Consider the following 26093-nt stretch of genomic DNA (forward strand, 5'->3'; position numbering starts at 1 on the left):
TTTCCTTTACACACACAAAGTAAAAGCAGAAAGAGTTTTGTACGTACAGATTCCAAAAAATGTGTTTAAAGTATCGACCGGGAGTGAAAGTAAAAATCAGTCACAAAACTGTAATTGAGTGAGCCTTCATTATTATTATGATGATGATGATGATGATGATGATGATGATGATGATGATGATGATGATGATTATTGTTGTTGTCCACCATCTTAATTGATTTTCAAACCTTTTGTGTGCAGTATGGTCTCATTATGGATTATCAATTAATTACTGTATAAGTTATGGATGGATGGATGGATGGATGGACGGACGGACGGACGGACGGACGGACGGACGGACGGACGGACGGACGGACAGACGGATGGATAATATAATGTACAGATTCTTCCATCTTTAACTTCAAATAAGTCTCTTTGACCAAGGTATTTTCTGGATAAATGTATTTGCTACAAATACGCAGATCAAAAGATTTGACTGAGTCGTGTCTCAAGAATTTAAGACAAGATTAAATGGTTTCAATTGTAATTTAGGAAAATAAAAATACCTACGAAAAAGATAGAAAGAAAAAGTAAACAAAGATACTTCTGCATGGCAGTAATATGACTATGGGCGTACTTGGTAAATACCTATGACTTAATAGTGGTAATCAAGTAAATTATATGAAGTGAATTGTTTTTAAGTATGTGTAAAACTGCCTACTTAAAAAACAACAATTGTTACTACTTAATCACGCTATTGTGAGTATCAATTCAAATTTTGGACATACTCAATACCGATTTATGGCTTAATTCCTTTAAAACTCTCACAGCTAAAGTTTTCAAAGTATTATTGTACCAGTGAAGTTTTAATTTTCAGGTGCAGTACGACTTCTTTTACTCATAAACTACAATTATAAAATGTTAATAATGAGTGAAAATATCAATGAATCACAACATTAAAGATGAATACTTTCGAGGTCATGTGATGTTTTTAAAGCAACAAGCAATAAACAAACACTTTTGGCAGCATGAAAGCTGAAAAACACAAAAACAATCTAATCAATAAAAGAAATATGTCACTTATGAAGCGAGTTTTAACAGATTAAAACTACTTTTTTAACATTAATTTCACTTTTGCAGTTGAAGGTGAGTTTAATTTTGAACTTTCAAACAGGAAGTCCTCCTCATTCCGCTGTATTGACACACACCTGACCTCGTCAGAGAGGTCAGCGCACGCACGAGCATTCCGCGTGGACGCCGGTATATAACGGGACTCCGCGTGCTGGAGAAAGTCTACGTAAAGAGGATTTAGAGGAGCGCGAGGACAGCGTGCAGGTAAGATGGAAATATTCAGAGACTTTCAGGCTTTTCGCTTTTTTTTTTTTCTTTTTTTTTTTTTTACACATGAAATAAAAATATTTGAAGCCTTTTTTTGTTTTTAACCCCACGAGAATATAGACAGAAATATTAAATATTCTCCCCCCAAAATAATTTAAGCATTCTTGTTTCCATTTTATAAATATACCAAAAAAAAAAACGCTTTTTTTTTTTCTTCTTTTTTTTACTTTTACTATTTTAAATAAAAACTTTTATATGAAGTTCATGTCTGGCGTTTATTCAGATTATTGCATCGTATGGTCATAAATGTGATTGTCGTTTCTAACTCTCCTCTGCTGTTTGTTTTCTCGTTTTTTCACTTTTTCAGAGATGTACAGAGTCACAAAAACCCACATGACCTCCCCCATGCACTTCCCCAGCATGGGCACAGCCCCTTTCTTTAAGGTGAATTCACACATATCCACATAAAAAAAAAAAATTTTTAATTAAAAAAAAACTCAGAAAACGCCTATGGACATGCTGACCTTTGACCCGCCCTGTGTGCAGGTGACTGTGTTCGAGCAGGAGCATTTCCAAGGGAAGTGTCTGGAGTTCACCAACGAGTGCTGCAACATCTACGACTGCGGCATGGACAACATCCGCTCCATCCGGGTGGAGAGTGGAGCGTGAGTCATACAACCTGTACGCCTGCAAGTCTCTGTGGACAGTGACTGTCTCTGAGTGTGTGTGTGTGTGTGTGTGTGTGTGTGTGTGTGTGTGTGTGTGTGTGTGTGTGTGTGTGTGTGTGTGTGTGTGTGTGTGTGTGTAGAGAGAGAGAGAAAGAGAGGGGAAGTGTCCATTCACCCACGTTAAAGCTCCTCTGATGCATCCTACATGATGTATGTGAAACTAAAGGATGAGAAAACCTCCATTCACCATCAGCTGAGGTCCTGAAGGTCCTTTAACTGTCCGGAAATCCATTTCCGATGGCAGGATTTTCTCTTTGTGCAGGTTATTGAGACCTCACCGGTTGTCAGGAAGTGATAAATGAAGGCCAGGAGAGTGTTTTTTGTACAAATGATGTGCCACTTCTCTTCTCACATTCTCTATGTGTGAAGGGAAATGTCAAGATTTTGCTGGGTAAGAAGCTCTTTCAGGTTTTACGTTCCCCAGCCAACACGAGGACGAGAAAAATGAAACATAATACCTGTTTCAGGATTTGCTTCAGCTATATTTCCTTCTCTATTTTTTTCTCAAATAGCACTTTTCTGTCTAGATTTCAACAATATTATTAAGTTTATGAAGAAGAACACTAATTGAATTAAAAACATACAAATTTTTTATTTTTTTTTACATTTTATAGTTTGAAAATGTCACAATCTATGGCCTAAAACTGGCCCGGGAGAGGCTCTAATCTGGCCAAGCCACTAAGCAAATGGTAAAAATTCCAAAGAAAACATTGTTTTGTGTTTTTTTGGACAAATTTCTTCAGAGTGGCAAATACAACACAACGCTGAGACCCGAGCTGACATATTGGTGATGCTGCCATGAGAACCAGCTACCTTGTTATCAAAACTGTCCTTAAAGCCACGCTGTCAGAGTGAGTTTTGTAAAAACATGGATAATGCAACAGCTTAGGAAAACTTTTTGGGACATTTGATCGTATTTTGCACCAGGTTTCATTCAAATTTACTGTATATTGAGATTGTCGGGATTTTCTGTAGTAAATGTTTGGTTTTATTACAATATCACGTATACTCTGCTCCACAACAAAGAAAAGCTTTGAAGTTTCACTTTAAAGGTTATTGCACTATTTTATCCACTCCAGATAAAAATTTATTTGTTTGGGTCAACATTTGTCCCAATCGTCCCAAAAATGTCTTATTTAGGTCTTCTTTTTTTTTTGCACAGATCATAAATATAATGACGAGGGTATCAAATGTGGAAAACTTCAAGGATTTTTATTGAAAAAAATTTCGCATTTAAAGACATTTTTAGAAAATTTTGTAATTATTCACTACTGACTTCATGTGTATATACACACATACGTGCGTGCATGTGTATATTCTTAATACTTTATAACATTTTCAAGATTTCCCCATTCTAATAATAGAGTCTTAAATGTTAAACTTACTTTCATATTGTGTTCGTGTCTGTGCGTATCAATAAAATTCATCTGATTATAAAGATATAAGATATTAAATATTAGTCATGTTTATCTCCTGCTTATCAATTATAAATGACATATAATAATGTTATCATAATATTTTTTCCCGACTTCAAAAACGACGTAAAATCCACCACAGTAACAAGGTTAACATTTCAACGAGTGCGGTTTGATAGTCTAATATCAGAAGTCAGAAAAGAGATAGTTGCTTCAGCAGAATGGATTTCACAGCAGAGTGAAACCTTCAGTAACACTCCAGCAGAGTCACTATGAGCCTGTACTGACTGCAAAATGGCCTCCAAGTTCCACATTGACTCCGTTTTCTAACCTGCTCTTTTGCACGATTCCTCCACTTACAGGGTCAGAAAACCTCGCCTGCCCTCAGACGACTGCTCAGGGAGAGTTATGCATTTTGTTTATTCTTAACTGAGCGTCTGAACAAAGTCGGGTCGCCCTCCGAGTCTTGACGCACATCAGCGACGGAGCTTTCTTACTGCGAGTCGCTCCGTACGTAACAGTCCAGGCCTTAGTCATGCCGGGGACGGCGTGCCAAAGTCTGAGTGTTTCTCTAAACGCCTGCTGACTTCAGCTGAGTGCAAATTTTGCTTTTTCTCATCAGAGGAAAAGTCTTGAGTTTTTTTTTTGTTTTGTTTTTACGTTTCAATGCTGGAAGGTTGTCGTTGAAGCTCTGGGCCTCGGCTAATTAATTTCAGTCCGTTATAATGGAGCGCTGCCAGAGAGCAGATGTGCAAGGCTGTGTGACAAATCACAGTTTGAAGCTACCAGGGCAGATTTCTGTGAAACGAACTTCTTATTTTCTGAGCAGCTCAGCCACAGCACTGTCTTTATACGCACTGAACATTGGAAACTGGCAGAGTGTTGAAACATACTGAAGCCCATCGGGTCTAGATTTACTCGTCACTTCCCTCCTGTGCTTCTCCCTTTAAAGCTTGATGAATTTCAACATCTCACATGTGTAGTTATGCAGATAACGATGCAATTTATTGGTCTTACAACTGTTTCATAATGTGAAATGCATCCCTGATGGATGGATGGATGGATGGATGGATGGATGGATGGATGGATGGATGGCAAACCTCATGTAAACATCATGATGTAATCTGCTTTTTAATCTGAATTAACCCTCCTGAAATTTCTCCTCAGCACAGATTCACATCAATCTGATTTGTTTCCTCATTTTACGTCTGCACAGGCGTCACAACACAAGAACAACGTGACGCTGTGAAGTGAAAGACAAAAGATAGCAAACATGACATACAACAGCCAAATGATAACGACAATGTATGAAACACCAGTTTTTGGAGTATTTCTTTTTAAAACTTCTGGTCGGGCATCTATTTATCTTTCAAAACGCTAAATTAGTTCAAGCTGCTGATACTAAATAGATACTTCAAGTATTAGTCGTGTCTTTTCAGCTGCTCCGTCATTACAACTTTCACCATATAATTATTTAGTTTTTTACACCAGATGCTCTACATTCCACATTTATTCATGTCACAAAAGAGACAAAAGCGTTTTTCACATAAGTGCAAAATATTCAATATCAAGTTGATTTAGAAAGCAAAGACACTCATTTTCAGGTATTTTTTCTGAAACAACTTTGATTTGTTTTTAACGAACAACCTTTGTTCCATTTTAGCCTGTTTCGTTTATATTGCAGTTTCACAGAGGCAGGGAACCGGGGAATTTGTGTTTTTTAAAAAGCAAAACTGGGACCATCCATCCATCTCCTCTATGTCAGGGTAGCACTGTGCGGGGTCTGACTGCAGTCCACTGTGGTGAAGGAGCAGAGTTCACTTTGGACCTGTCACCAGTACATCACAGAGTAAACTCAGAGCGAGAAGATCAATTTAGAGTCACAAATACACGAGGGAGGACACTGGATTACCTCGAGAAAACGTACACAAGCACAGGAGAAGCATTTTCATTTGTTTGACAATGAGCTTCAAATTTAAGAATTTAAGAGTTAAAAAAAAAAAAAGGACACAGTCTCATTTTCTCTGATGTGTTTCGAGGCCGAGTTAACGTCCAACCGCACTCTTGTTCACCTCTCTCTGCCGCTCTCTGGATTCCAGCTGGGTCGGATTCGAGCACCACGACTTCCAGGGTCAGCAGTTCATCCTCGAGCGCGGCGAGTACCCCAACTGGGAGAGCTTCAGCGGCGCCCTGTCGTACCACACTGAGCGCTTCATGTCACTTCGGCCCATCTACTGCGCTGTGAGTGGAGGAGGAGGAGGAGGAGGAGGAGGAGGAAGAAGAAGAAGGGGGGGGGGGATAAGGAGGCGGAAGTAGATGAGGAGAAGGAGGAGGAAAATTAAGGAGGGCAGGGAGGAAGAGAATGAGATGAAAGGGAGAGGAAAAAGAGGAGGAAGAAGAGGGGGAAGAGGAGGAGGAGGAGGGGTTCAAAGTGGCTCAAAAGAGACAGAACAAAGAAGCGGGAGCGGAGGAGCACGACAGGGCGAGTGGAGGAGAGGCGATGACGAGTGACAGCAGGTTGATTGGATCAGCGAGCCGCCCAGAGTGGCAGAGACGCCTCAGAAATAGAAAGGAGCCGTTCGGGTGCCGGAAGTCGGCCGTCTGACACTTTCTCTCCGTTCAGTCCCACCACAGCAGCCACATGATGATCTTCGAGAGAGAGAACTTCATGGGCCGCTGCACCGAGCTGTGTGACGACTATCCCTCCCTGCAGGCCATGGGCTGGTTCAGGCCTGAGGTCGGATCCATGCACGTGCAGTGCGGCGCGTAAGTCCAAGCCAGCTTTTAATATCTTTCATTGATATTTTTTAGCTTTTTGGGAGGAGTGTTATTTTAGCTGTTTGACTCTTAAACATCTTGGCTGGTTTTCTTTTAAACTATTTGGAGCAATTCTGACTATTTTCCTTGTTACTTTATCGTGGTTTTAGCTGCATGTAGCACTTCCAGCACAACATTCTGGTTTGGACTTCATTTTATTTGGATTTAATTGGAGTTACCATAACAAGTGGTGACTGTGAGGTAAAACATCAGTGTGCAGGTGACATCGTGGACTGTGACACATGTATAGTTGGCAAAATATATAATCTACTTTAATCTATGTCTTAATTTGTCATATGAGTCCAGACTGGCATGAAAACTCTAAAAAAAGAAAAAAAGTTTTTTTTATTCACATATAATTTTTGAGTCAGATACAAAGAGCCTCTACAGAGGAGTCAAATGTCCACATGTGGCTCCAGAGCCACAGGCTGTATGCGCCTAGTCTCGGAGTTATTGTTGGGAGATTCATGTTTTCCCTGTCTTCTTCCAGGTTTGTGTGCTACGAGTACCCCGGCTACAGAGGCCAGCAGTACATCATGGAGTGTGAAAGACACAGCGGAGACTACCAGCACTGGAGGAACTGGGGGTCCCACTGCCAGACCCCAAAGATCCAGTCCATCAGACGCATCAGGCACTGACAAGGTGCAGATCAGGACTGACAGCGGCAGCGGCGGCCGCCCGAAGCTCAGGCTGAAGCCTTGGAGTTGGGCTCCGTGAACACCATAAACCATCAGTGACGTAGCAGCTACCTCGTTACTCCAGCACATATTCATACTTGTGTTTAATACAGGTGAAATAAAGTTCAGCTCGAGATGGAGAACAATCTTGGTCTAGGGCCTGTTTGGTTTTTACAAATCAAGTTCATGAAGAAAAGAGAGATTGTCTGTCAAGAGAAGCCATCCATCCATCCATCCATCCATTTTCTCCCACTTAGCTGTTTCTGGGTCGCGGGGGTGGCAGTCTGAGCACTGTCAACCAGATCACATTGAACCGATTAAGAACCTTTCCTGCAAGTGGTGAGTCCACAGGAAGGTGGAGCCCGGCGTGGGACAAGAACCCACTACCTTGAGATTTCAAGTCTCATGCTCTATCAACTGAGCTCGCCGGCGGCTTCAAGAGAAGCTACTGAACAATAAATGCTGATCTTAATGACGAACCTTCATCAAACTAACATCACACTGACATCAGCTCATCATACGCTGTATCTTGGTGGTATAGGACGCTGGTGTCCCACCTGCATCTGACCCGATCTGACCAGTATCGACCAGCATCGTATCAGTGTAGGAACCATCATCAGACCAGGACAGACAATCATAAACTAACATCAACCAGTATAAGACTATCTTTGAACATCATCAAACATCACTGACCAACTTAGACCATCATTGACCATCACTGACCAGCATCACACCAGTGCAAGTCCAGCATAGACCAGCATCAACCTTTGTAAATGCAACATAATGATATGTATTAGTTACTTTAAAGACCAGATGATACTTATCAAATCTTATTTTCAAAAGATCCCTATAAAGGGTTAAAATACATTAAAAATAAAAAAGAATGAAAGCCGGGAGTGAATTATGGAGAAGGACTGGGAGTGAATGGAAATATAATGAGGTTACAGAAGTCAAGTGAAAACACAAATTTAAAATGCACACAGAAAGGAAATCACAAGGTAGAGGATGACGTCATAATTATTAAGAAGAAGGAGGACGAACAGGATCATTCACAAACTGTGGAGCAACAAACGATTAGGATATGGTCTTGAATAAACTTTATATACTTGAACTAAAAGACAAGATTTTTAAACTATACCGACAAAATTATATTGTATATTATTATATACATATATTGGATCCACACTCAAGCCCAAAGCCACATTTAAACCCAGGAAATGAATAGTGTGGTACTATTCTCTTGTAAATGTGTGACGTTGTGGTAGATTTGATATCTGTGTGTGCCGCAGATCATCACAACAGACAATCAGTCAGGAACAGAATCAATAACATTTCAAGTTTGTACTCAGACTCCAGTGATTATTTCAGCAGTTTTTTCACAAAGCTTTTTCACAAACAAGTAGATTTAGCCTTATTGTAGGTTGTATTTATCTATTTATTTATGGTTTCAAGGAGTTTTGCCTTGTTGATGGTAATCTTTCTGAGTTTTGGTCTATTAAACCTTTCTAGTCATTGTTAGGCTGGAACCGAACGGTTACCACACTGTTTGTGCCTCTCAGGCCACCGTACTTGGTGAATTTAAACAGTTTTTATGTGTAAAGATGGAGCACTTGTCTAAATTATTCGGTAACAAAGATGGAAAGACATACATACTGTAAAAAAAACCCACCAAAAATATAAGACAAGAACCAGCATCGTCACAGTTATGATATAAAACTACAGTAAAAACAAGAACTGTACTTGGTTTCAGGTTCATGCATCAGTGATTAAATCTGCATTTCCCTTTAACGCCACAGCCGGCACATAACTCCCAGGCTTCTTGTAGCACAAGCGTCCAATCACAGATAACATTTCTAACTCGAATTTCTCATTGCCTCTGAAAACACCCTGAAGAACTTCCAGATATTAATAGATTAAGGTTAGAAAAGGAGCAGAAACACACACTTTGATAACTCTACAGCCATAACAAATAACGGTATCTTGTATTTCACATTTCAAGAGACCTTATGAAAACACATGACACAAACTTAGATAACATTAAACCTACATATATCAAACGAAGGATTAGAGTGGAATACCGGAGTGTGGGACAATGTCAATAAAAAAGATTTAGCATCATAGCTACACTGACTCATTTATGTCCTTTCTTCAAGTATTTCTGACCTTCTCTCAAGGAGCAAAGCTTCATTTCTTCAATGGAAGATGGAGAATGAGTTTCTGCTGCACATTTCCACTGCAAACATAAAGAAACTAAAAAAAAAAATCACTGACGCATTTAGAAGTGGACAATTTAAACACTATTGTCGATGAGTATTTCAAGACATACTTTGTTTGTGACATTCTTTAGGGAATTATAGGTTCCATCTACACATAAAAAGCTTTTGTGTTCACACTACAACAGATAGAAAACACAAAAAATGACAGAAACACTGAAAACAATGTAGTTAGCCTGCCAGGCCACCAGTCGGCGCTGTTGTCTGTTTCTTGTAATGAAACCACACACAAGCTCGAGCAAAGTACAAACTGGGAAACTTTAAACGAACAAAAAGAGACTTTATATCAAACGCAAGTTAGAAAGCGCACACATTTGCGTTCAAATGTAAAGTGTAAAAGTAAAAATAAATACCTGAAAAACTTAATTACTCAGTTGCTTGAGTAAATTTATGTGAGTCTCTGCTCTCACATAAGCAAAGAGAAGAAGGAAGGACACTTTACACAGAGTAACAATAACTGCAATGAAACCCTGATTCTCACACCGGTTAAGTTTCCATGGGAATGAAGGCCGGCTTGTCACCACAAACTCAATGTAAAGTTAGTGACTTTGACAACATCGCCCACTTGAAAGGGAATAAAAAAAATTAATCTGACAGCAGTTCATTTCTTCATAAGGAAGATTAACCGAGAATCTATTTCTGTGAGTACATCAACACAGCAGCTCATGTTAAAGTACACCAACAGTATCCCGCTTGAAGAATTTCACCATGACGATCTGGATCGCTGTCGTTTGCTCTCAAGGTGGTTTTAATAGATTCATGCTGTGTGGTATAATGAATGAGCGTCAGCATGCAGCATAAAACACACTGAAAATATGTGAAGCATCTCCGTTCTGCAACTATATAAAAGCCTGAAGTCACCAAAAAACTGATGCAAGTTGTCAGTTAAAGCAAACTGAAAGACATACCAACTGAATTAACGGACCTACGTGTGCTGTTTGGCTTTTAACACCTTCTGAAATATACAAAAATGGAAGATGTCAAGACTTTCTTGCTTTTGTGACTCATTGAGGAGAGTGAAAAAAAAATGTGTCACAAAATATTACAAGCTATGCTGAAAATTTCTGAATTTAGAGCTTGAAAATGTGTTTAGATATGGAAATAAATGCCATAATCAAAATGTCCTTATCAGTGATTTGGCTTGTACAAGTAAAGTTTAATACATTTACACTATTTTTATTTGGTCTGTGGTTTAAATGTTCACGTATCTCTCTATTTAACCCTTTACAGGGCAAGTGCCTCTAACGTCTCACAACACAAACACGATTGAGTTCTTCCCCTTTTGACAACATATTTAATGATATGTGTTTTGCACGTAAAACTAATGCAAGTGTCGGCTCAAGTTTCGGAGCGTTTTCAGAAAGTTGTGTTTTCGGTGGCTCTGGGCTCCATTGTCGTGTACACTGACACTCAAAATGCAACAAAAGTTCACTTAAAAATAAATTGTGAAAACGGAGCTTCTGTCCTCACTCTTACCAGCTGTGTCTCATTGTCTCCACACTCCCCATGTGTATGCTGATATATCGGTCATCCTGAATTTGTCTCTTTGTGTTTTGTGTCCTCAACCTTGCTTAAGCTCATTCCAGCTTCATTTGTGACGTGAGTATTGATCTAGTTTCCTTTCTGACCCTCGTTTCTACCCCAGTTTTACTTGTTCGCCGTATGAACTGCTTTTCTGCATGTCAAACCCTGAATAATATCACCAAAACTAAGTCTGTCCTCTGATTGTTTGGATCCTTGAATTATTTTCTTCACAATGATGCTCTCAATCTGCATTAAAATTTTGAATTAGGTCTGATATTGGCGACTTCATGCGAAACACAAGCCACTCTTTGAAAGTGCAAAATGATTTAGAAAACAGGAAAAACAAGATCAACGCAGGTGGAATATCAAAAGCATCAATTTATTGTTTCATTGCAAATCCTGTGATCTTTTAGAAGACAGCCATGACACTCTCCGGTTAATCCAGACAAATTTAGCTTATTACCTGCTCGTTTCTAGTTTTGTTTTGCATCCTTTTGCTGCATGTTGAGCTGTAAATCAGCTCCGTGAATAAAGCCGTAAGTAAGCAGGCTTTGTGGGGAAGTAGAGCATGTATCCATGTCAGCCAGATATCGTGAACACACCCGAGAGGTTTTCCTGCAACAACACATCAGAATGCTCCCACGGCCCAGAGCACATCCACATCTGTCAGGGTGGAATAATGAGCGATCTTTTTTTCAAGCCGCAGGAAATGTATGTAATAGTGTATCATGCATAATTATCGCGTGGAAAGATCTAGCTGCCTTCATGTATGGTGAGCCGGGATCAACTCAAGCCTCCGGTGTGGAAGACGAGTGGATGGTGTTAAGAATAGAGGTGCAGTGGTCAGCACTGTTGCCCCACAGTAAGAAAAGTGTGCATGTTCTCCCTGTCTATATTTCCTCCCGCAGTACAAAAACATATAAATTGGGTAAAATCAGTACATTTAAAAGGACTTTCGGAATTTACTCATGCTTCTTTGCACTAAAACTGAAAGAAAAGCATCTTTATCTATGTTTTTTTTTTCTGAAACTGCGTGTCAACGGAGCCTAACTCCCTCCATGCAACAAATTCTTTTCTTTTTTTGTATCCATCTGTATTTCCTATATTTTCTTGACATGTCTAGATGAATTGATTTTAAAAAATGATATGTAATAAGTTAAGTAGGATTTTGTTTTATTCTAATTAAAAATATTTAGCAATTTTTTTTAATCTCACTGCTTTAAGTAACAAAGTCTGTTGCAATTGTGAATTGTAATCACAATGAAACACACACGCACGCACGCACGCACGCACGCACACACACACACACACACACACACACACACACACACACACACACACACACACACACACACACACACACACACACACACACACACACACACACACACACACACACACACACACACACACACACACACACACACACACACACACACACACACACACACACACACACACACACACACACACACACCCACCCACACCTCAGGTTGCACCCTATGGTAACAGTACCACTGTTTGTGAATCATGTAGGTTTTAAAACACACATTTGAACCTGCTGCATTCTAAAAATAGACGTTCATTCATGCTCACATTGATTTTCTGCCCGAAGCGACTCAAACGAACGCAGCCCCGCAGACGCCCCAAGCAAGAGGAACTTCTCTAAGATTTCCTTTTATCATGTATATTCAGGGCCACTGAAGTTTCAAAATAAAAATATCATTCCCACCCAGCGGGGTCATGAATCTCTGCAAATGTCAGAGTCAAATCAATGCTTCTCTTTAGTCAGTGTTTTGTTTTGTTTTTTTTAAATGGCAGATTTTGTGTTTGACGAAACACTAAAGAAACCAAACTGCCCTTTGGAATTATCAGCACATTTGGTAAAGAGGAGCCACAATCTGTGCAGTGAAAGAAAAGTATTGTGTCGTAATCGGAGTCTGGTCCAGAGCAGAAGCAGAAGACGACGTTACCTCAGTGAATTAAAGTCCATGTTTGTTTTCGTTGTACGCGTGGATCGCATCTAGAATAAATAAAAAGCTATGAATGGACTCCTGGTCACAGCTCCCTGCACTGCTCTCTCCTTTTATCTTCGCCTCACCCTCCCTCCTTCTCCTCCTTCTCTCGCTCCATCTGGTCGGCCCCCTGCGGTCTGCGGGGGTGACCCACGGCCCCCCTCCTCCTGGCCCCGGGTGACTCAGCTCCCCAGACCTCCTCCTCTTCCTCCTCCTGCACCCCCTGCTCCTCCTGAACAAGCCCCCCGTCCTCTTCATCAACCTCGTCGTCTTCACTCTTTTCTGAGTCTGATTCATCCGAGTTGTCCTCTTCCAGGTAGCGGTAACCTTTGACCTGCGAGCCCGGAAAAAAAAAAGAAGAAAAAACAGTAACTGAAACACTGACGAAGTTTGTAGTTTTACAACAAAGCTGCGATTTTAAAGAGGCCTTACTGACTAATTTGTTGTTTGTAGGAGTCAATCTCACCACACAACAGATTTCTTTCTCTTCGTTATATAAGAGATTGAATAACAAAGTTGTTTTCCACTTTTACTTTGAGAAAAACTTAAATATAATTTCCTAATCCGTCTGTCTGCTATACTGCTGGATCCAGTTCAGGGTCAAAGGTCGCTGGACTAGAGACGAGCCGACAGTGGAATAAAGACAAAAAAGTCACGGGACATCCACATTGTAGAGCATCTTCCCCCAGGAGCTGAACTAAACTTGTGAATCCGTCTTTAAACTCACACGGTGCTCGCAGTTCAGCTCATGGTTTACAGCACCGCTACAATAATCCAGCCTTGTGCAGATTATGAAAACAGGACAAATTGAGGGAGACAATTAAAAAGCACCGTGAGATTTAAATCAGTGTGATCTATTACCTGTTATTGGTAGTAACTATTAACCTGAACCCCCTCTTCTGGTGTCAGTTATTACTATTCGCAACCTCACCCAACTGTCCCGGTCTCATTTAATACTCTAAATGCTAAATACAGACTGTGTTACCTTGTGCCGCGGTCGGGGGATTCGGGGAAGTCGGTACTGCACTTTTAAAGCCAGGCGACGCTCCATCACCCAGTAGCAGTAGCAGGCCAGCAGCAGCGTGGCCAGCAGGATGGAGAGTTTGGCCTTTGGAGGCAAAAAGTGAGCAAATTAAGGCGACAAAGACTTTGTAGACTGGAGACGTTTCCCCCACAGGCGGCCACGTACCCTCATGGGTAAGTTAGAACAGAGGTAGACGATGAAGATGGCGATGGCCTGCCACCAGTGGTAGATGGAGTAGACAAAGTCCAGGCGCTCCTTTTCCTCGGCGTACAGCATGCCGAGCAGGACTGGAACAGAGAAGATGTTCAGATAGAAGCGTCACGCGTCCGACCGGGGGGGGGACACCTGAAGACTCACTGTTGACGCCGGTCCTGTTGAGAGCCGAGCCCAGACCCCACAGCGCGGCGATGACCAGCAGCGGGTAAAGGTACCAGTCCTCCTTCGGCTTCGGGGAGAACGCAAAGAGGACGATCAGCAGCACGAAGTGCACCACGGCGCCCCCTGCCAGACACACCCAGCGAGGAAGACGCAGGAGGAGGAGAGGCAAGGAGGAGAAGATGGAGGAGAAGAGGCCGTAGACGGAGACCAGGAGCCAGAGTTTCTTCAGGCCCAGGACGCAGACGCCATACGACTGAGGACACAGGAAACACAGATCAGCGTTTTATTTCACACTGTTTCACAAACGTCTTCAACTGTGCTTGTTTTCCCCTGGAGAACTCTACATACACAGACACACAAAGTAAAAGAAAGTAAAAGAAAAGACTTATTATTACTGATGATGACAATGCGATTGGTTTTTACTATTTATCGTCATTGTTCCGTTTGTTTTTTTGTCTTTTGTATCTTTTTCTGTGTTTGCATTTTGGTGTTTTTTGTAATGATGGCAGGAAATTCAGTTAATATTATTATCATCATCGTCATCATCAGTATTTATAATAATAATAATAATAATAATAATAATAATAATAATAATAATAGACTAAATTAATAAATAGATGAAGGATTTAATGAATAAATAAATGAATAAATAAATAAATAAATAAATAAATAAATAAATAAATAAATAAATAAATAAATAAATAAATATGGAGATCAATACAGGCCTTGGAAATATGTCAATAAGAACTGGATAAAATACCAAACAATGCATATTTGTATCTGTATGTTCATGTATTCCTCCTCATTTTTCATATAAACATACAAAAAACTATTTGTGTATAGACTGTGAAGAAAAACTGTGTTTTTGAATCTTATCCTCACAAATTTAATGCAATTGGAGATCAAATATTAGACCATAATATACTGTAAAAGGACATGAAACTTGTACTACTAGTATTAGAATAGTTAGTATTTTGTATTCTATTCTATTACTTTTCTAGTGCAAATGCTTATATAAAACAACATAAAATTGTTATTTTAATATGTTGACAACTACCCAACATGTAGCTTTTGTTTTTGCACACAATCAGCTTTTGTTGACTTTGTCATTAAATTACCATCTAAATGATTTTGATCATTTAAATGATAATTAAAGGAGAAAAAGTGACCAAATTGCATGAAAAATATTCGTTTACACCAAGTCAGGTGCCAGAAATCGCCGGACGCTGAGAGCGTGAGGCTCATTGTTATGGTCATTTAGCTGTTTACCAGGGAGAATCCGGTGATGGCGAACATGGCCTCGAAGCCGCTGTAGATGAAGAAGGGGCAGAGCAGCCTCAGCCGGTAGTCTCTCAGGTGTTTGAAGGGCAGCTGGAAGATGTTTCCCCAGCCGATACTGCGCAGGTCGATCTCTTCTGTCGGGCGGTACGCCGGCCCACACAGCGCGAGGAACTGAAGATTAGGATTATTAGGAATGATTAGGAGTCAATCCTGTTTCTGCTACTGCTACTTGCATTGGTGAAGAATCTCACAAAACACCAACATCACTTGTTCAACATTTTTTTTTTAGATAATCCACACCAAGACATGATTTGAAAATACAGTTGGAGCAGAACACACCTGCTTGTGGTTCTAATCTCTATATCTTATTTATTTTCTCGGCAAAAAATGATACAAATATCTTAACGTCATAGTTAACTTGCTTATTTACATGTACGAGAATACAAATGACGCCTCATTTTCTATGTTTTTATTCTCATTGCATTCATTTTTTGAGTTATCTTGAAATATGATATAGAAATAAAGTCACTAATTTGAAGCTGCTGCTTTTTCATGTTTCAGATAAGACAAGACACAAAAGTGACTCAGTACGCCACCTTGTGATACAAACTGGGATTGCAAGAGGCTCGCTGGAACGACAGTACCTGCGAGATTACATTCTGACCATTCTCACATTTTTTTTTAATGCTTAAGATAAACATATGTAAGTAAATAGAGACATTTACATTATTTACAATGATAAACATTTATCTAGAACATAAAGGCTGCTCTTGATCGACATCGCGTCAACAACCCATTGAAACTTCTACCAGAAATTTGGCTGGTTTTTAATCCAGATATCGTTCCTGGATTAAAGGATTAACCAGGTCACCAAAAAAGCAAAAGAATGTTTCTAATTTTCAGTTATTTTTCTGTCATCACAGTGAGTCTTCACAGTAACTTCCCATCTTAAAGCGTCAATTTCTTGTTTAATTAAAGTCTGAGGGGCGTGTGAAAGCATTTTACCAACTGTTGGTGGATGTGCAGAAGATGGCGTGAAGTCACGCCGAGCACGTTATTTACACATGGTACGCCAGTCAGCACCAGGGTTGCCAGATGTGATAAAATAATGTGATAAAATTGCAGGAAATAAACAAAGTTAAAAGATAAGGGAATTTGTCTCCGCAATTGGGGGTTACCGCCATATCTGGCAACGCTGGTCAACGTGTGTGAATCCATTTTCAAGTGGTTGTTAAATAGGAGCCGAAAAATTCTAGACAACATGACGAGGGAAAGAAGAAGGAGAATGAGGATAAAAGAGCACAGCTATTAAAATGTTGGCGGAGCCGCTTCCTCGCCGCTTATCCGTAACGTCAGTCACGCGTCAATGAGGAAGAAGTCGCATGTAGAGAAATCTCCGAATTGGTGCCAAATAGGAACAAGGGCTTGGGTCTGGTGTGAACAAAAAACGGAATTGGCGCTTTCACACGGCCACGAAACAGGTCGGATATGAGTCACTTATGAGCAATAAATCTGAATTGGATCGCTTGTCCAACAGAGAAATCTTACAATGATCATGGCGAGGAAGGCGAAGGCCATGAGGACGCTCTCCACGTAAATGAGCTGCATGGACTGGGGCAGTTTGGTGAGCACGGTGGTGTTGAAGCCGGGGATCAAGCCGTGGATCTCAGCACCTGGTTCAAGGAGGAAAAAACATTGTAATTCCAACTTGCTTCAGTCCGGCGGCAGTTTTAAAGCTCAGACCGATAAACAACAACCAACTGCTGAAACGTACATCTGAACGTGAAAGCTGAAACTCTCCACAGTTCTGTTTCGTCATATTTCTACAGACTTTAAAAAGGAAGCGACACCTTTTACATGTTAACTATAATAAGGGGGGGGGGGGGGGGGGCATTTCACACGATCGGGTTACTTAGGCCCATTTACACAGAAAGTGTTTCGAGTGAAAAAGCAAAGCTTTCGTTACATTTTGGGGTCCGTTTGCACAACAAAGCTGCTCAGAGTCACCGGAAACGCGGCTGTTTGAAGACACTCGACACTCTGCTGACGTGTAAACGGGACAAAATGACCCTCGCGGCTCACTACAATGTCAACGGCGGAAGTGTTGCCACTGCGCACGAGTCACGTAATAACAACCTGGTCGTCTGTCCATACGAACGTCCGCGTTCTCCCATTGTTAATGTTTACAGCGTATTGTTCTCTGCGCGCATGTGTGTGTGTGGTTCCGTCACATAAACAACTGACAATGCAAAGTCGTGGCCCAACATGCTGCACTACGTCGCTCTCAGCGTTTCTGCCGTGTCCGTAGAAACAGGCAAAACGTAGAATACAATAAATAAATAAATAAATAAATAAATGAATAAATGAATGAATGAATGAATGAATGAATGAATGAATGAAATATAAATAAATGAAATATAAATAAATAAAATATAACTAAACTAAGTTATAGATTCTTTCACTTATTGAAAATTTATATTGAACATTGATGTGTAAAAATTCTTTATGAAGTGTTATACATAATCAGTACAATACTATGTCATGAAATTTTAACAATTGTAAGTGGTTAAATAATTGGTTTGTTGAATCTCAGGTTTTTTTCTCCCAACTGATTATTCTTACGGCTCTTTTCTGTAGTTTTCAACATGTTGCCATGTAAAACTTTCCTGAATTGAAAAACCTAAAAATGATGCATTTTCACTTGAAACAGGCCTCAGATTAATTTATTGATCTTTTTTTTTTTTTTTTGGGGGGGGGGGGGGGCAAAGATTTTCTGCATTCAACCCCTCCTACTCATATTTAACTTCCTCAGGGTCACAATCTCACTTCTCTAACCGCATCCAAGCACATTGAGTCCCCGACTGACCCCTAAACACACATTGTTAGACTGAATGACGTGAAGGTTTTGGTGTTTAGCAGCTGGCTGGATGCCGCAGAGCAAGAAAAAACCCTGAACTAACAAAGTTTCACTCTTTAAGGTTTCAGTACTAATCTTCAGCCTTCATGTGGAGTCTTATTCACCAAATGATTCACTCAGGACCAGTATTCACTCATTCCCATCATTAAATCTTTCAGAGAAGCTTCAGCCTCCAAATGTTCCAGCAGCTAGTTGTTAGCCATGTTATTTTTTTTTTTTTCTTCTCTGCCTTTTGTAATTTGACAGGTAAGAGTGACGTTTGTTTACCAGCTTTTCTTAACCAACAAAGAGACTGGTGGCAGCAGAGATAATCAAAAGGAAGTGAAGATCGAACAAAGAGCCGGGAAAAGCTGGGTAAAAACCTGCTCGACACAGGAAGGAGGTAAATACTAAATTAGGAGAGAATTCTGACACTGTTTGGACCCTCGACCACAAAATAAAACCAGTCTGGAGCCGGACAACATAGCTAACTCTCAAACTGAAGATATCACAGATTATAAACCCTTTATTAAAGTAATGAAGCGCAAAAAACTTCCTTTATTAAATTTAATTTAATTTTTTTTAAATGTAATTAAATGTAATTAAATGTAATTAAAATTAATTTAATTACATTTAATTACATTTAATTAAATTAAATTTAATGTAATTAAATTTAATTAAATTGTAGGTTTTTCAGGTTTCTGAAACAGATGCCAGTGTGCTTTTCAAACAGTTCTGTAAAACTTGAATAAACTAAATTATTTTATGAAATAACACGACTGGACTTTATTCAAAACAGAAACTAATACTAATACTAATATTTAATACTAATATTTTACTATCCAACCTGTGTGTGTGCGTGCGTGCGTGCGTGCGTGCGTGCGTGCGTGCGTGCGTGCCACTAATGCAGGCTATACAGGACATGCAGGTTATATGCAGCCTGCTCTATTAGTGACCGTGAATGACATGTTGAGTGTAAAGCTCTGATATAACTGATGTCTAGTCTCACTGTAATGATACTGGAACACGACACATTCTGCAGGAGTACAACTGTCATTAACCCTTAGTGGTTAATAAGAGCTGTGCGGGTGAGTCCCACACTAAACAAGCCGCTGGTTCGCGCTCAGGTATTCTTCATTCTTTATATTTACCACATTTGTGCACGTTGTCGAGAATGTCGTCCTTCTCCTGCAGGTCCCGGTTGAGGATGAAGACCATGGGGAACTCGGCGAATACGAAGCTCAGCTGGAAGCAAGAACAGGACAGCCTCATGCTCACCTGGTGGTGCATCTAATAGTCTCCTGATTTGAGCACACCGACTGAAAGCGCTCACGTTGAAGATGATGTAGAAGACGGACTGGAAGATGATGATGTAGCTGTGGCACGCCCCCTTCGGGAGCCTCGTCTGCTCCTGCACGTGCTCCTGCTTGTAGTTGACGTACTCGTAGTACTGCTGCGCCATCCTGAAACACGCAAAACGCATCGTTTTGGTACGAGGGAAATAGCAGATCCTGATATTAGTGCGTTTGGCAATTTCCTTCAGGGAGATGAGTTATTGATATGGTTGGAAATTTAATAGGTAAATATTAGTGTTATTTACTGGTCATGCAAATCAAATGTAACTCTTGAGAATGGACTAAGACAGTGGGAGGAAGATGCTCTATAAACAATAATCTTTATTCTGGCAGAAACACATTTATGACAAAAAAAAGAAAAAGTGCTAAACCATCCCCACCATCAGTTCTTTCCCAACAGGCGATATTACAAGATCAGAATCCCTTCCTCCATCCTTCAGTGTATTTCAGACAATGAATGGCAGAAAAACTACAGAAAAGCAGTAATTAGAGGCGATGATGACAGATTATTGATCAAGAAGAGAAGAAAATTCAGTAATCCAAGCTCGCCTCAAACAACAAAAAGGAAAATCAGCGGAAAAAAATATTCAAACTTCCGGAAGTGTTTGTCTCAGGATTGCTTCCATACACTCATTTTAGAAGTTTCCAACACAAGAAAAATTCATCAGACTTGTTTTTTCTTGAGTTTATCACAGTAAAGTGTAAAAACGCGGCGCTTTCATGTGATATATAAACATATACCAGTAAGAAAATACAACCAAGACGCTTAATATACAGAAGACTGTGGTTGTTAGCAGCCATTATTAGGATTCCTTACAAGTCCAATATATATATACAAATAAATATAGAACCAGTTTGACTTGATCACAATGTGGCTGCATGATATATTTAGTCAATAATATTTACAGTTCATAGATTTAGTTTTTTCCGTTCAAACAAACCCTTCCCCCCCGTTTCACTTGTGTTCATTAAACAAACCGATCCTTCCAATACGTTTGTCTGACTTCACTTTTAAACTAAATCCGCTGGTTTGATTCAGGTTTTTAAATCAACTCAGGCGAAATACCGTCACAGAATCTTATCAAATGTGCCTGATAAACAAACACCTGATACGATTTTATTTATTTTATTTTTACTTTTTAAAGCAGCGGCTGTGGTTCAGTTGGTCACTGTTCTCTGGAAAAGACACTTGAGATTCACAGACTTGCGACTTTCAACGGAGGTTGAGAACTTTGCACGGCGGTCATGGACGTGAACTTCCGGATATTCAACCCTCCATTTCTATTCAGTCGCTGGTTTGTTATTTTCACTGAAATGCCTCCAGTAAATGAGGTTTTTTGACCTTGCGGCCCTCCTCCGCCGGTGCGTTTTGTCCTCCCGAGCGCTCCGCGCCGCCGCTCCAACCTTCACCTCTCAACATGAAACGGACCTTTTATTGGTAGAATTCAGCTCGAGCACGCGAGAGACTGAACCGATTGTTGTCGAGGAATAATTCATGTCAATTCGCTCTGGGCGAGTTTGCTCCGTCCCGGCTCGCAGCGCGGCTGAAGGGCAGGTTTTGGAATAGTATAACTTCAGCATGTTTCCATCTCTCAGTCCGGAGTTAAAACTGCCCGTGTGAAACACAGATCCACTCGAGTGTGAAGGTTTTTTTTTTTTTGTTTGTTTTGTGTTTTTTTTTTTTTTGTTTTTTTTAATTTCCCAACTTTAGCATAAGCATATGTAGGGAAAGTGTGAGTGTTACTTTGACAAATTTCACAGCCAGAAATATTGTGCTTACAGAAGAATCTTTTTGTTTTTTTTCTCCTCCTCATTCCGCTTGACGAACATGCATGAACCTGCAGACACGCGCATGAACATACAACTTAGTCAGACGTCCATCCGTGCACACACTACAGATAACCGACACCTCGTCTGTAACTAAACTTCGAATCTCCTCCGAGGTGTAAAGAGTGTAAGAAGCCGTTTCACGTTTTGTCACTTCCTCTTTCTGATTTCTTGGACTTTTGCGAGATGAAAGGAAAAGCTTCAGCCGCACGTCTTTTTAAATCTCAGCAGCGTTCACAACAACATTATAATCGTCACAGTGATGATGAGAAAGAGCTCGGCTTGACAACCGAAGCAACATTTCAACAAGCGGCTAAATGACTAAAAGCGCCGCATCGATCGGAGAGAAATAAGTGGAATTGTTGCGGCTTTTTGTGATCAGACAAGAATAAACATTTGCACATCAAGTGTCCAACAATCCCTACTCTTTTTTTTAAGGTTTGTTGTTATCGGCTCACATATTATGTGTAACTTGGGGACATGTGAGGACGAGGATTTTTGAAGCTTCACCAGTTGGAGCGGTTTACCTGATAATGAATAACGTCTTATTGACACACTGACCGATGCTGGACATGCACACTGATGATTATAAACACATAATAACTTTTAGAACCTGCTGGATTCACACTAACATCAATAATCATTGTAATCGAGTAAGTGTGTATCTTTCCTATAAGAAACGTCAAACGATCACAGGAATTAGGTGGAATTAAACACGGATTGATTGTTTATAGTTGATTAGTACAAGTAAATAGACGGAATTAATTCTGGTGTCTGTTTCACTTTGTGCTAAAACCACGTGCATGAATGACTATTAGAAATTCAAAACTTGTTACTGGTTTTGTTACTTGGTTACTACATTTTTAAAACGCTTGAATCACTTTTCAGGAAAGAGTTTTTCAAAGGGCTTTGTTTTCGGTCGGTTTTTGAAATATATTTGTGGGAAATATGATAAAAAAAAATCTTATTTACTTATTTGTAGTCCAGTTACCTGCTTAAATTATTGAATAAAATAATTCATTGTTATTGCTATTATTTTTTATTATTACTGAGCTGAATTATTACAGCAGCATCTCAATAATGTGAATATCATTGGAAAGATAACTGTTCACAACATTAACTATACATTTTAAGAATTTGATTTGATATAATATTATATTTTTAAAAAGTTTAAATGGTTATATAGAATTTCATAAATATTTCTTAAATGACATAGAAATTATAAAAAAAAAAAAAAAATTTTAAAGTATAGTTTGTCATGAAATGATATATTTCGGGGGATTTTCCTGAACAGTTAAGATTAGAAGGAATAAAACACACACACACACACACATATATATATATATATAAAACCCAAGTTCCAAAATGTATGTACATTGTGTAAAATGTAATAAAAGATATAATATAAATACTTCCAAGTAGCGCTACTAAAACTCCTGCCTGGACTCAAACCCACGTCTTTCTCAGTGTGTAGAGAGGTCAAACCACCACACCACCGTGCAGCCGTAAAGTTACAGTTTGTTGGTAAAATGCAGAGATTTTCATGTTCGTTCGTTTTTTGTTTTGCTCGTTATGAATGGAGAAAACACTCCTCCTCACATCCCGCCTCTCACCTTGTGATATAATTCCCCAGCGACGCCCAGAACGGGACGATCGTGGCTCCGATGGCGACGGCCGACGGGACCAGTGTGTAGTAACGCTCCCAGTAGTTGGTGGAGACGAAGAGCGCGTAGATTCCCGAAGCCAAGAACATCATCCACTTGGTCCCGAGAAACCTGAACGTGACGCAGGGTTGGTATCGGATCGGTACGGGGAGAGAGCGTGAGGATTGGGCGGTGTGTTTGTGTCGTGTTGTGTGTTTCTACCTGATGAGTACAGGTGTGTACAGGAGGCCCACGATGGGGGTGACATTGATGCCCATCAGCATCTTCCGGTCGATGTCCTCCAGGCCGAGGTTGCTGTACTTCACCTCTCGGTAGGTCATGTCGTAGTGGAGGATGAGCTGCATCTGCAGCAGACCTGACACACACACACACACACACACACACACACACACACACACACACACACACACACACACACACACACACACACACACACACACACACACACACACACACACACACACACACACATGAATACCAACTAATCCAAAGCGACACCAGTCGATGTGTTTCCGTGCATCTCACCCATGTACACACTGTACACGATCATGGCTGCCACGCTGGCCGCCAGGACGTTTTTGATGACTCCCAGCCTCTTCCTCCGGTAGTACTTCCTCTCCTCCTCTTCCTCGTTGTACTCGGCCTGCGGATCCAGAAACTCTCCCATCTGGAGTGAGGAGGAAACGGTGAGTTGGACTCTGACAGGTCTGTTGGAGTCGGAGAGGGGGGGGGGGTCAGCTCCTCACCTGGCCCTGCAGGTTGTCCTCGTGAGTCACATCCAGCAGTTCATTCATGCCACCGTTAGGTGGCACCACCACCTGATCAGCATCGACCAGCAGGTCTTCTCTATCAGTTGCCTCCATCTAGTGGCCAAAAGGGAGAATTACACCAGATTAAACCATTTTATTACTTTTCCTAAGATTTTCTATGCAACAAGATTCAAAGAGAAAAAACAAGTTGGACGTGATTTTATACATTTCACTGTATTTATTAATTTTTTTTACCAGTAAACCTCTTAGATGCAAATGGTTTGTGCAAAGAAATTCAAAGTAATTTAGACGTTTTTTTCATAAGATTGAACGTTGTTACTGATGGACTTACATTCCTGTTAATCATAAAAAGTGATTCATTTTAATTTACTTTTTGCAAATACAATCTCAAACTGAATGTATTTTACAGTAGTTAAATGTGGGATCTCAACATGTTCACAACTTTTAAAATGCAGACTCTTTCATAGTGCACCATGAAGTAAACAAAAGTTGTCTGACTGTTTATTGGTTGTTCAGCTTTATGTGGCTGGGCTGAAATGAGTTTAACACTATAAATGATGGACACGCTAAGAAGTCACATGATCAGACCAGAACCGAAAGAACTGAATCCCTCAAAGCTCCAGCAGTTGTTGGTTTCCTCACTTCAGTCACTGGCAGCGGTTCATAACATGAGAGGGGTCGAGAACCCTTCAGGGGTGCACCAGGGACTAGTGTTGGGGCCACTTTTAATTGTCAGAGCAAATTCTTCTAGTTATTTTAACTTTTGTTTCAATATTTCACTGTTTTTCTGGGTTGATTTCTGGTTGTTAATTATATTTTATTTTCCAGAACCGCTTTTTCTGATTGACTTTTGGTTTTGATGCTGTTAATCTCAATTTGTCAGTTGATTTAGGATTTATTCCTATTGTCATCGTTTGGTCTCTATCCTGATTGGTCCTGATATTTTTAGATGAAAACAATTGTTTTATCAGCTCGTATCGCTTCTGATATCATTTCTGTATGATTCGACTTCCCTTTAATGTCATCTTATAATGCATTTAAAAGCACATTTGATTAGTTTTTGAATTTACTGTTTCTAATTTTATGTAAACACTCTGAAAGCAGCACTGTGTATAACGAACTCTACATAAATTAAGTTTATTCCCTATCTATTTTTTAACTCTTCAGCTGAAGCAGTCATGTGTTAAAAAAAAGAGGATCTGGACTCGGTTCTCTAAAATTAGCCTCCGTTCTCTAATTCTCACAGATTACATAAAGTACAGCAAACTGTTATAAAGACAGTTTATATTCCTCACATTTACATTTCTCTCACCAAGGGCACTCATTTCCACTAAGAATGAATAACCTGTGTAATTACAGCCGATGCTGAACAGTTGGATTACTCTATCATTGATGAGTAGTTCAGATTACAGCCGGTCTAGATTCTAATCTCTTTAAAAAGGGATTTCAGTCACAAACACACTTTAAACCATTGTTCCCTGGTGTTTACTCACCATGTTACAGCAGCGTGGCTCCTCTAAGATGGAAAGCGGCTCCTTCTGAGGAGCAGAAACACTCACACACACTCAAACACGGATCAGTTCCTCTTTCACACACACACACACACACACACACACACTGCAGCAGGCAAAAATAAAAAGTTTCACCAGGGAAACGAAAGTACAGTTCACTTCCTCACTGCTGCTTCTGTGTGTTTGCCTTAAAGGAACACACACACACACACACACACACACACACACACACACACACACACACACACACACACACACACACACACACACACACACACACACACACACACACACACACACACACACACACACACACACAGCCGTCTCCATTTAACCCTTCAAAGGCAATAATCCAGCCCGTTTCCACAGTGTATAATTAATAATTATACAACATACAATATATTTGATCAGAAAACTGCAGTAATCTGATTATGAATCAGATTAAAACAGTTCCTCCAAATAGTCTGTTGTCCCGTCGAAGTAAACTGTTCATCTGATTAATGTCATAGAAGATGGAAAAGGGTATTTTTAACACGAGCAGAAATCAAACGACAAAAACCAGACATTTTTGGAGTGAAGAGGAATTTCCAATTAAATATAATAAAAACTGTAGAAACGGAA

At 40.0% G+C, this 26093-nt stretch overlaps 2 protein-coding genes across 2 annotated transcripts; one reads left to right on the forward strand and one right to left on the reverse strand.

The window, feature by feature from the left end:
* Nucleotides 1–1269: 1269 nt before the first annotated feature.
* LOC308110352 (beta-crystallin A1-like) lies at nt 1270–7095 on the forward strand. The gene is made up of 6 exons (XM_080464597.1): nt 1270–1314; nt 1685–1761; nt 1864–1982; nt 5560–5701; nt 6084–6226; nt 6768–7095. Exons 2-6 carry the CDS (start codon nt 1687–1689, stop codon nt 6913–6915), a joined length of 627 nt encoding a protein of 208 aa, XP_080320723.1. The 5' UTR covers nt 1270–1314; nt 1685–1686; the 3' UTR covers nt 6916–7095.
* Nucleotides 7096–11111: 4016 nt separating this feature from the next.
* On the reverse strand, nt 11112–25637 carry unc93b1 (unc-93 homolog B1, TLR signaling regulator). The gene is made up of 13 exons (XM_080464224.1): nt 25455–25637; nt 23938–24054; nt 23717–23858; nt 23393–23546; nt 23141–23302; nt 19679–19808; nt 19497–19590; nt 16998–17122; nt 15438–15620; nt 14148–14421; nt 13956–14077; nt 13752–13874; nt 11112–13100 (listed from the first exon to the last, which is right to left on the reverse strand). Exons 1-13 carry the CDS (start codon nt 25455–25457, stop codon nt 12849–12851), a joined length of 1881 nt encoding a protein of 626 aa, XP_080320350.1. The 5' UTR covers nt 25458–25637; the 3' UTR covers nt 11112–12848.
* Nucleotides 25638–26093: the final 456 nt, after the last annotated feature.

The sequence above is a fragment of the Lipophrys pholis genome (assembly GCF_963383615.2).
Source record: "Lipophrys pholis genome assembly, chromosome: 5".
NCBI lineage: Eukaryota > Metazoa > Chordata > Actinopteri > Blenniiformes > Blenniidae > Lipophrys > Lipophrys pholis.